The 11,382-nt window shown below is 38.0% G+C and overlaps 1 protein-coding gene across 1 annotated transcript; it reads left to right on the forward strand.

Annotated features, from left to right (window-relative positions):
• The first annotated feature begins 7 nt into the window (after positions 1-7).
• Positions 8-8,888, forward strand: LOC103802437. Its single transcript, XM_009074908.1, has 8 exons — positions 8-106; positions 1,514-1,600; positions 1,791-2,024; positions 4,298-4,320; positions 5,152-5,297; positions 5,855-5,955; positions 6,051-6,146; positions 7,152-8,888. The coding sequence occupies exons 1-8, from the start codon at positions 8-10 to the stop codon at positions 8,886-8,888; spliced, it is 2,523 nt and encodes an 840-aa protein (XP_009073156.1).
• Positions 8,889-11,382: the final 2,494 nt, after the last annotated feature.

Here is an 11,382-nt window from a genome sequence, read left to right on the forward strand (position 1 = left end):
CTGCCGCATGTGCCGCCAGGCGGGCTGCGGGCAGTGCGTCTCGGAGGACCACCAGGGCATCTTCCACTCCGTCAACCTCATAGACACGGTGTACCAGGAGGAAAAAGTAAGCGCGGGGCTTGCCCTCCGCGCCGAGGGCACAGCCGGGAGGTCGGGCGGTGCGCGGGCTCGGGTTGCTTTTGGTCAGAAGCGCAGGGAAAACCGCGGGGAAGGCAGTGAGGGATTGTGCTGCTTTGGGCCGGAGTCGGGAGTTGGTGCAGCTCTGCTGTCAGACCGCGTCCACCACACACCGGGCACCAGGCGGTATTACAGCATCAGCGGGGCTCAGCCCAATTTACCGTAGCATCTGAAGAGCTGGGGTTTTTGGTGGTAGTGGTTTGGTTTGTGGCTTTTTTTGTTTTTTTTTTTTTGAAATTTGTTGAAAGAACGCTGATACTAAGAGTTTATTGCATGTCTGGATCCAGTTTTTCCAAGTTCAGGAAATGCTAGTCCTGTTAACAACACAAAAAAACTCACCCACAGATGTTTTGCTTATAGGGTCCCTGAGCTGCCATAGGTAATTCGGGTCATAGATAATTACGTGTTTAGATGTAGATACTTTGTGTGGGTAATAATTAAGTATAAAACCAAGTTACACTTTAGTTTGCATGAAGGAAGCAACTGCCTGGCCTAATGGTGGTTTGGCTGGCTGTAGTAGTTGTGATTTTTGCCAAAATAGCTAATGTTTGGGCAGGATGAGCTTCTCATGCCCCATGCGAGTTGTGTGCAGGGTAGCATGTCTTAAAGCAGTTCTGCTGTGCAACAATTGAAGCAACTACAGGGCAGTGATGAAAAGTACAAGTGTAAAAGTTGAAGTACAGCACTGACTGTTCTTTAAGACAAAAAATGCTTTTACACCAGTTTTCCTCCTGCCTGTCCCATCACCTTGCATGTCACTTGGGAAACCCTGGGGGACACAGTCTGTGCACTCGACATCCAGCGTAATGCTATAGTGAGGTAAAAGAGGAAAATAAAGTGATAATATATTTCTGTTTGGTTTTAACCTAATCTTGGTTATGAACAGCTTTCTATTTTATCAATGTGAGGCCTAAAAAAGTGAGTATCACAGAGTTTCTTGTCAAACTAGAATAAGAGCATTAAAACTTATATTGTGATAGAGGTGTGTGTGAGGCGAGAGGTTAAAAAAAGGCTGAGGAAAACATATTGTGATAGAGGTGTGTGTGGGGAGAGAGGTTAAAAAAAGGCTGAGGAAAACAATGTTTTAACTATAAAGTAGCTGTTCTAGCAGTATGCGTTGTGGGTGAGCCTAAGAATATTACTTTGAGAAACAGCATAAAAAAGTTTCTGTACTGGTTCAGAAAAGCATTAAATGCTATTAAGTGATGTTTTGCATCTCAACCTTTGTTTCATATGTTGTGCAGAATATCCCATCATGTGATTCTAGATAATCACTGATATGTATTTATTTTATGGAATGGATAAAGTCATTATAACTGTTTCAAATGTCTTGCAGTTAAACTTCTTCAGCAGTCTGAAACGAATGAGAATAATAAATGAGAAGCTGGTGGATGAGATCTCAAGACAGCCAAATGATACCAATGTGAGTTACAGATGCTGGATATTACATTTGTGTGTGTTTCTTTGTTTCTCTTCTCATGATAGGCTAATGACAACAGGGAGCATATTGGTTTTTCTTGTGGCATACATGTATTCTGAGCTTACTTAGAGAAGTGACTCTGTGGCCATTGCCATTGCATTTTTCATCTGTTCTTATGTTCTCATGCTTGCAGGTGGTGCTGGACAATGATGTGGAGATAATTGAGCTGGGGTTTGGAGAAATTATCAGAACTCTGGAAATGAAAAAAGAGCAATTACTAGAAGACGTTGAAAATCAAAGAGGTAAAAAAGAGAAAGAATTTCAGATTTGGAAGAAAATGAAGGAAACTCACAAGAAGACCATTGAGAATTTTTTGAAGGACTGTGAAAAGCTTGTTCATGAGTGTGATCCTCAGCGTTTCCTGGAGGTGATGGCCTTTTGTTTTCATTTGGTATCAGTTGTGTATTGAACTCATATGATTATGATGAGATTAGGAAAAACAAATTCTACAAATTAAAAAAAGCAGTCTAAAATAATTTCATTTTTTTACATATTTTTATAACAGTGCTTTTCATTTTTTAGAAAAGTTTTAAAAACTGTCTTTTCAGCTTATCAGTGATTTTTAGTATATTCAGGAGACACTTATTTTCTTCACTAACAAATGAAATCATATTGGCTATATAGCTGTTGCTGTATTACGCTACCAGCTGTGAAAGTAAGTTGCCTTGGTGCTGGATAAGGAGTATTTACTAATACTGCCTTCAAAGTTGTCTCACGTTTCTTTGCTTTTTCATATTTACTTTCAAATACTTTATGTATTCAACACTTCCATTGCATATTTTTACTTACGAGACCTTAAAAATACTTTTTGGGAAAATATTTGACCCAGAACTCTTAACTTGTTTGTGCTGCACAGTGGAGTAGCATGTTGAGAGACCTGAGGTAAGGTTATGATTCCAGTTTGTTGTAGTTTAACCCCAGCCAGCAGCCAAGAACCACGCAGCCGCTCACACTCCCTCCTCCCTCCTCCCCCCACTTCCCCCCCCAACCCGGAGGAATGGGGAGGAGAAAAAATAAAGTAAAATACGTAGATTGAGAGCAGTTTAATAATAATAGCAGTATGAGCTAAAATGCTAATGGATAATAAAAAGAACAAAATCAGTGATGCACAATACAATTGCTCACCACCTACAGACTGGCACAACCCCAAACCTCCCCCCAGATCAGCCCCTTCCTGCTTGTAACACTGGGCATGACGTGCCATGATGGGGAATATCCCTTTGGCTAGTTCAGGGCCACTGGACCTGCATTGAATCCCTTTGGCTAGTTCAGGTCACCTGTCCCTGCTATGCTCCCTCCCAGTTTCTTGTGTACCTTCTCACTGGCAGAGCATAAGGCACAAGAAAGAAAATATCCTTGATTTAGGATAAGCACAACTTAGCAGAAACCAAAACATCAGTGTACTATCAACAGTATTCTCACTCTGAATCCAAACACTGCACTACACTAGCTACTGAGAAAATTAACTCCATCCCAGCTAAAACCAACACACAGTTTTTAAGCCTGCCATAAACTTTGCACCAAGGTATGCAGTGGAGGTAAATTAGCCTATTCAAAGCCAGCTTAGGTACTTCTGACATACACTCTGCCTACAAGGTATATATACTTCTGTGTGCAAGACCTTGACAGTCTTCCTCATGGTGTTTAAGGGAACTGCAGAGGAAAGTGCTGTTTCTGATTTAGAGGTAAAATGCTAGGGAAGCTAAGACAGTCACTAATCACTTCCACATCTCTCTTACCCTACTCCCTTTCTTCCTGTTGTTCTTTCTCCCTCTCCTCCTCTTCCTCATCCTGTTTTCATCATCCACCCTACTCCCTTTGTTCCTGTTGTTCTTTCTCCCTCTCTTCCTCTTCCTCATCCTGTTTTCATCATCATCTCCCTCCTATGTCTCCCGGTCATCTTCATGTTCTGCCTGCTGCCCCTGTTTATCCTATAGCCTTCTGTTCTTCCTCCACTGTTGCTTCTGGTTCCTCCTTGCCTCATATTTTTCTTCCCATTCCTCCAGTTCATCCTCTTCCTCTTACTGCACTTCATTCTCTTCCTCTTTATTTTAGCACCTCCCTGCCTGCCCCCCGTAACAGTGTGGTGAGATCACCAGGCTTTTATAGAGAAGCAGCTAGATAGTAATCCAGTCAGGATTTTACTTTTCATTACCTTTTCTTTAGGAAGTGTCACTTTACTGCAGTGCAGTGCACTTCTTACTGCCATTATGTGACTGATTTAAAACTAAAAGACAGTTTAAATAGTGTATTAATGTCTTGAGAGCATATAGCAGAGGCTTTCCTCACCAAGAAATACAAAACTGTCATTCATTTGAATGTTTACAAATATCTGAACATCTGAAATGGATTGGTGACCATATGGGCCATGATTTGAATGCCTTCATTTGGCTCTGAAGGGAGTTCTTGTTGTCTTTAACAGAAAATATTACAAGATAAATCATTGTCCCAGACATAATTTTATATATATATTTGAATGGTTTGGGTTGTTTGTTTTTTTAATGTTGACAGGTTTATTTCCTGTAGTTCCCTGAAATGAAGACAGGGAATTTAATCTCTCAAGTGTTTTGATAAAGCGATAATTTTCTTTTGACAGTTGGAGGTAAACTCATATCTTACAAATCATTGTTTTACTTACAGGTCGCCTGTGGCTTGAATACAAGGTATATATATTTTATTTTTTCTCATGCTTTGTTAGTTCTCTAGTGTAGTTTTAAGATTAAAAGCTTAAAATAATAGTTACTTTGGATATCGTCAGATAAGGTTGATTTAAAATGAAAATAAAAATAATAGTTACTTTGGATATAATCAGATAAGGTTGATTTAAAATGAAAATAGTATTTAGTAATAAAGACATCATGATACTTTCAGATATTTAAATGCTTCACATTCTGAATTTTAGGAAGTGTGCTAAGAATTTTAGTGGTGTGCTATCTGGGATTAGCGATAATCAGGCTTTTGAATTGGCTCCCTGACAAAAACTGAACATAGAAATTCTTTAATACTTGGTGATGGATGTTTTAGATATGTTATTTAAACTCCAAAACACTGAAGCATGCTTGGAGCTTTCACAGAAATCTGTACATCTGAGAGGGTATATGGAGAATATGCAGTGTCTGTGTTTGTGTTTGTAGTGTATATTTGTTTCTAAAGATTCTTAATTGCTCTTATAACTTTTTAAGCAGAGTTCAAGAAAGAATATTGTAAATGGAGTTCTTTAAAATATGTTGTTTCAGACTAACATTAGCAATGCCCTCTGAAGAAGGAATATAATTTAGATTCAGGCAAAGTATACTAAGAAAAGTGGAGGAGGGTAATCTTTTTGCTGAACTACAGGCACTACTTGACACTTTAATGAAGACTTAATTTTTTATTTCTTCTGCCTTCTAGTGTTTTTAATATTTTTTTGTATTAGACAGGTGTGATTCAGTTGGTGTGTAAACATTAAGAAAAGTGTTTAAGTTGGGGTTTTTTTTGTTTTTTTCCTTTTTCAGAATGAAAACTCAGCTTGACCTGATGAGTATAGCATCTAGCTGGGAAAAACCACCAGAGTATATGCAAAAGAAGATGGATATCACATCTGTGGTTAATGAAATCTTAGCTTTGGAGCTAACACCTGTTAATGCAAGAATTGTTAAAGGTAGGGAAGAAGGACTTAAATTAAGACCTAGGAAGTCTGTCTAGAAACCTGCAGCTTGTGGAACTAATTGCTAATAAACAATCTGTGTGGAAAAGCATGCCAGTGTTCAGAAAGCATCTGAGCAGAGTAATGGGTGATAGATGTATTTTATGAATTTCTCTAGAAAGTTCCTAGGCTGTATTTTTGGAATCTGGGGGAAGTATCACAATTTTTGTATCCTAGCAGTATAGCTAGCTTCTGTCAAAAATGTGTTGCTGAACTAGATGGATGTTTGTTACAGTGTAATGGAAATGTCAGCTGTGCTTGGATTAAATGCTGTTACCTTCTAAGAGAAAGCACTAGGTTTTCAATCAGGGAAGGCATCTCCAAGCATTTAGAAAACTTCTTACACAGGCCTCTTGGTTTATGTCGCAGTAGCTTTGGCACGGACTGGGGTCTCACTTAGTTCAATATACTTTGGTTCTTAATTGGAGTCTATATTTAGATGCACAGGAACCTATCAGTATTTTCCATATTTAATTTGCTCTCCATCAGTATTCTTGTGTTCTTTCCAATAGATCTGCCTTATGACGGAAATGAGAACTCAACAAGCAACGCTCTATTTAAAAGTAACATAAAGCAATGGCTGGACCAGAAGAATGTACCTAATGTGTTTCTTGTAAGTTATTGAATATGGGTCTACAACACTGTACTATTTTGCCTGGTTTAGCTTATCAAAATGAACTCTAATGTCTACTGAAAAACATTTTTCAGCCTGTAGCAGGACAGGATGAAGCAGGCGGCAGCAGGATCTCTACTCGCTTTATGTCAATATCAGAAATGCCAGCATTTCAAAATATGAGTCATGAGGTATGATTGAACAACTGTTGTAAGTATGGCAAAGTTACTATTTCTTATGCTGCAACTTTATAAATAAGCTTCTATAATATTTTTCGATTTTCTTAGTGGAAAGTTATCTTTCCAATAATAGAATGAGACCTGACTAGATATTAAAGCTGTCAGGATTTAATTTCACTACTGGCTTTAAATACTTATTTCTATATTTTAGTGTGGATTTTTGAGTGATATCTGTAGCTTTCTAATCCAAATGAGCTTCCCTACTGCCTATTTGAAGAAGTCATCTGCCCCTGTTCTGTTTTCTGAAGATAACAGAATTCTGTCTTCTAAGACTGCATAATAATTTGCCATGGAACTAAATCCAGTCTCTTTTTTTGTTTCTCTTCCAATGATGTAGTTATACAACTAGATTTTTTTCACTTAGTAGCAGTTCATGTGGATGGCTGAATATTGTTCTGTACAGAATGATTCTAGTTACAGTTAGGAATCACATTACGCCTGTTTGGAGAATACCTGTGGCAGATGATAGAATAAAAAAGTTGCTTAGGTCCTTTCAATATAGAATTATTTTTCTGTTGCTGTATTATTTTGGAGAACATCTGCTTTCTTTTGCCATTAAGAATGCAATTATGTATAACAAAAAACTCCAACATGTAATATAATTTCAGATGGCTGTTTATCCTGACAGTTTGAGAATTTGTCACTTAATGGCTAAGCTAATATTTTTAGATATTTCTGGTTTTGATAGTGACTTTAAATGCAGTTTTCTATGGTATCCTCTTCCAAAACCTGCATTGTCATCAGAGTTCCACGTGTATCTTGTTCAATTGCTAGTAAAGAACTGTTTCTCCATAATGACTTGTGTTCTGTTGCCTTCCAGTAGCAAAGGAAAATGCATCATAAATGCTATAGAATATATGAAAACTTTTCTTCAGGCTTATGATCATATGTGAGTTTCATAACATTTGAATCTACAAATGTCGTTTTAGATAATGGGATTTCTTGCTGTAATTGTAGGAGTTACGTTACAAATACTACATGGAACAACAGAAGCCAACCAGTGACTTCAAGGCACAAGCTTTACCTGCAAATAAAAAGTATAAATTTGTAACTGCTGAGGCCTTGAAGGACAGGTCCTCAAGAACTCCTTTAGTGTCTTCACCTACCAAAGCCAACACCACAGATAAAATAAAAACAGGGTCCCTACGAAGACCCAGTGGCTTTAATGAAATAAACTCTGCTGGAACCAGTACTCAGAGTGTGCCATCCACAGATACGAACTTTTCCAAAACACGTGGTGACTTAAAATTATTTCAGGAGAGAAGTTCTCAGGCAGTAACCACTCCAGCACTGTCAGAAAACTCTGAAGAGTTGGTTAAAGAAAAAATGCTGATACAGGCATCTGCAGTTACTGTTTCCAATGAAATGGATGCAAATTCTAGCACTTCATCCGGCTTAAAACCAGCAGCATCAGTTTCAGATTCAGAATCTCTAGATGTTTCTTCAGAGAGACTTTCTGGTTTGCCTTTTGCTTTCACTGCTTGGAACAACTCATTTATTAAAGATAGAGGCACATTTTCCTTTAAAAAGCAAGACAGGAAATGTGCTTTCCCTCAGTTTTATCTAGGGAAATGTGATAATGTGGATAAAACCAATAACCAGGATAAACGTGGTTCTGAAACCACAGTTTGTGATGCTTCAACCAGTCCTAACTTAGACTCAGCAGAAAGGGCAAAGCCAGATTTTTTGTTTCCCTTTGGCAATTCAGAAAGAGATTGTTTTGCAGGATCAGGAGTCAACAATTCATTTAAGGTTTTACCGTTATCCTCATTTTTTAGCCGATCTGATAAGCCATCTGACAAGAATACATCATCTCACACAAGAGAAAAAAGGCATTCTGCAAAGGAAACTGCAGGATGTGGTAAGCAGAAACCAGTGTTGGGTGAACAAAGCCCTGATGCCTCAGAATCCAGCACAACTGTGGCTTGCAGTACTTCAGAAACCAACACTGCAGCTGGGGTGAATGATGTCTCTGAGTCTACTCTTCTCACCAGTAATTGTGCGTTTTCCTTCAAAAGTAACTTCCCATTGCCTTCACCAGTATTTTCATTTGGAGCCATTGGCAGAAATAACTCGGATTCGCTTACTTCCTCCTTGTTTTTTTGTGGAAGCAGAACTGTAAAACTAGAAAAGGAGAAGACCACGTCTTCTGACAAATCACTTCTAAATTTAGGAAAGCCTGTATCTTCTGAGTGTGGAGAGCCTGCTTCTGGTCATACTAATCTAAGATGTGAAGGTTCATGCTTTCCTATGAACTCATCTAAGAAAGCTGAAAATGCGGAAGTGCTTGGTGATGGTAACGCTTCTTGTAGTCAGCCTTCACGTTCAGTTGTCTTTCCCGTTAAATATGAGAATGCATCTTCCACTCAGGTTACTACAGAGACAAAGCAAGAAATAAAGGTAAAAGATGAAGAAACTGTCACTGAAAACAACTGTTTGTGTCCTAGGAGAGGAGATGAACCTGAGTCTGTACAGTCTGAGAACACAGTTTGTTCTGCTCCTGGCACATGCAGTGATCCAGCTTTAGGAGGTTCTGCACTTGCATTAAATGAGACAGGAGAAATGCCAAATGACAGCAATTCTGATACTGAAGAGCTAAGTCAAACATCTGTCTCTACCGATGCCAGCAGTGCATCGGAGTATTTTTCTGTTGCCGAAGACAAAATGTCGACGAGAAGAAAATCGGAGGCATGAAGAGAGTGAAATGGCAGATTTTATACTTTAGTAAGTTGAAATTAAATAAATGCTACTTAACACATTACAGAGTGGGGATACTATGATTTTATAGCTGTTCTTCTCCATGATTCTTGCCAGTGAGGTATCTCCATGTTAGAAACATAACTGCTTGTCAGCAAGTACAACGTAATAAAGTGATTTCTATGGTATAATCACGACCTCAAGACCTTGGGTCTTGATCAAGACCCAGGTATGGCCATAGATTCTTTATCTTCAGGAATGCAGACCTGAGAAGTGCCTGCGATATGTGTGGGTGGTGGGGAACAGAGGTGTCTCAGAAAGCTGGTTCCGTGAAGCCTCAGTAGCCAGAGACAGTATATAGCTTTTGGGTACAGCAGCACTTGCACTCGGCTTAAATGGGTAAAAGTATAGCCAATAGCATTCACCTCACAGGTGGGGAGGGAGCAGAGCCACAGGGAAAATAAAGAATATTGAAGGCATTTCTGAAAATTATTTTGTGTATCTCCATTTGGCCATTTTCTTCTTTTCTGTGATGTATTTAATGCATATTGAAGGTGCAACTTCTAGTGTCATTTCAATGGTTTCTCTCATGCTTTTGAAATTGAAACCCCACATCAGTGTTCTTGTTATATGTTGCAGAAGGGTGTCAGCTACACTTCTGAAATGCTGCCTTTAGGCAAAGGAAACCACAATTAATTTTCAGTTCCTTTTGGCAACAGTTTGGGTATATGAGGACAGATACTAACTTGCTGTTTTGATGAAAGCATTAGGAGAATCTAGCCTTTAAAACACAAACATTTTCTTTTAAAAGCTATGTAACAACAGGAAAAAATGAAAACAGCACTTAGAAAAAAGTTTTTTACTGTAAGAGTGGTGAGACACTGGAACAGGTTGCCCAGGGAAGTGGTGGCTGTCCCAACTCTGATGGGGTTCCAGGCCAGGTTGGATGAGGCCTTGAGCAACCTGATCTAGTGAGTGGTGTCCCTGCCCATGGCAGGCAGGGTTGGGACTAGATGATCTATAAAGATCCATTCCAACCCCAACAATTCTATGATTCTATGACTACTCACTAAATGTAGTAATGATTCAGAACTCACTGAATTTTTAGTATGTGAAATATGATACAAAGTGAGGATAAAAAGGCCATATTTTCTATTTATTAGCCATTTTGTTGGATCCAAAGGATAATTGTGCTTTAGTTACTGAAATACATAGACAGGAGTACTATTTCAAATTATAATTCTATTTCATTTACTGCTGGCTCTTCAGCAGAAGCTGGTGCCAGATTTGACATAATTTAATATTGGGTAGATATGGCAAGTATTAAACCAAATGCAAAATTTTTAATACTTCTTCAGAATTTTTCACTGGCAACTAGAAAAATCAATGATCTGTAAATTATATCTAACTTTGTAAGAGAAATATTACTTAAATCTCTGCAAGACTTACTAATATAGTTACTGTGACAGAATATGTGGAAATACTATTGTAAGTTTAGGAAATGTTGACCTAATTTTATTTATGTTAAATTCTCAGCCTCAATTTTTCTGTGATGGTGCATTCCTCTATTAAATGTGCTGAAAAAGTAGTTTCTAGAATTTGTAAGACTTTAATAATCTTACCTTTCTGTCTGCATTATAGTAAGGAAGGTCATAAAAATTCTTTTTATTATTAGTTTTATAGTTCTTTATGTTCATCTCTGAAATCTTACTGTATTTCAGTTTTCTCTTAAGAATTTTTCTGTTTTTATCACTAGACATTCTTGTCATACTCTTCTGCTTGTGTAGAAGAGAAATGTTAAAAAGGTGTTAAGTCAAATCACTGGAAGACAAAGGCCAAGTGAGATGATAATGGCAGAGAGTGTCAGGGACAGAGGCTGGTCTCAGTAATGAACAATTTCAGGGTCAGATAATACACTTAGAAAATTTGTTGCCAGAAAGTTGTAGAAAATACCAGTTTTCTGCTACAATTACAAAAAATTCCTAATGAGCTAGGGTTAATCTAATTCAATGGAGTTTCTTACAATTGTTTTCTTATTGTTTTCTACCTATCTTCTGTTCCTTTCTAATAGAGTTATTTCATGAGTTTGATATGTTGTCTTTCAATGAAAATCGCCATCATAGAATCATAAAGCAAATAGACTAAGATACACTATTTTGAAAGTAGAAATTGTGGGTGTCAGAGATCACATTGTTGTCTAAGTGCCTTGTAGCTCAGCGTTAAGGTTTTACAGGGGAGATAAGTGGTAAGCAGGAGGCTTATTTGCAATAGGTCACAGTACAATTGCAGTCCACCCAGGCACCATATCAGTAGAATTACCAATTTTTTTATATTCTCAGAAGTTGGTGCCTTGTTCATTTTGCCTTGTCAAATTTCACTATTGACTTCTTACTAAAAGCCATAGGAGGAGTGAGGTGCTTTTTATGTATATTATTAAAAGTGAAGTGTTCGCTCGTGTTACTTAATCCTTTAAGAGACATTACAGTTTTCA

Source organism: Acanthisitta chloris, unplaced genomic scaffold, assembly GCF_000695815.1.
Source record: "Acanthisitta chloris isolate BGI_N310 unplaced genomic scaffold, ASM69581v1 scaffold16585, whole genome shotgun sequence".
In the NCBI taxonomy this organism is placed as follows: domain Eukaryota; kingdom Metazoa; phylum Chordata; class Aves; order Passeriformes; family Acanthisittidae; genus Acanthisitta; species Acanthisitta chloris.

Coding starts and splice junctions, on each gene's coding strand:
- LOC103802437 (XM_009074908.1), top strand. CDS start 8: ATGTGCCGCCAGGCGGGCTGCGGGCAGTGCGTCTCGGAGGACCACCAG. Junction 107..1,513: donor CGGTGTACCAGGAGGAAAAA/GTAAGCGCGGGG, acceptor AATGTCTTGCAG/TTAAACTTCTTCAGCAGTCT. Junction 5,956..6,050: donor ATGTACCTAATGTGTTTCTT/GTAAGTTATTGA, acceptor AACATTTTTCAG/CCTGTAGCAGGACAGGATGA.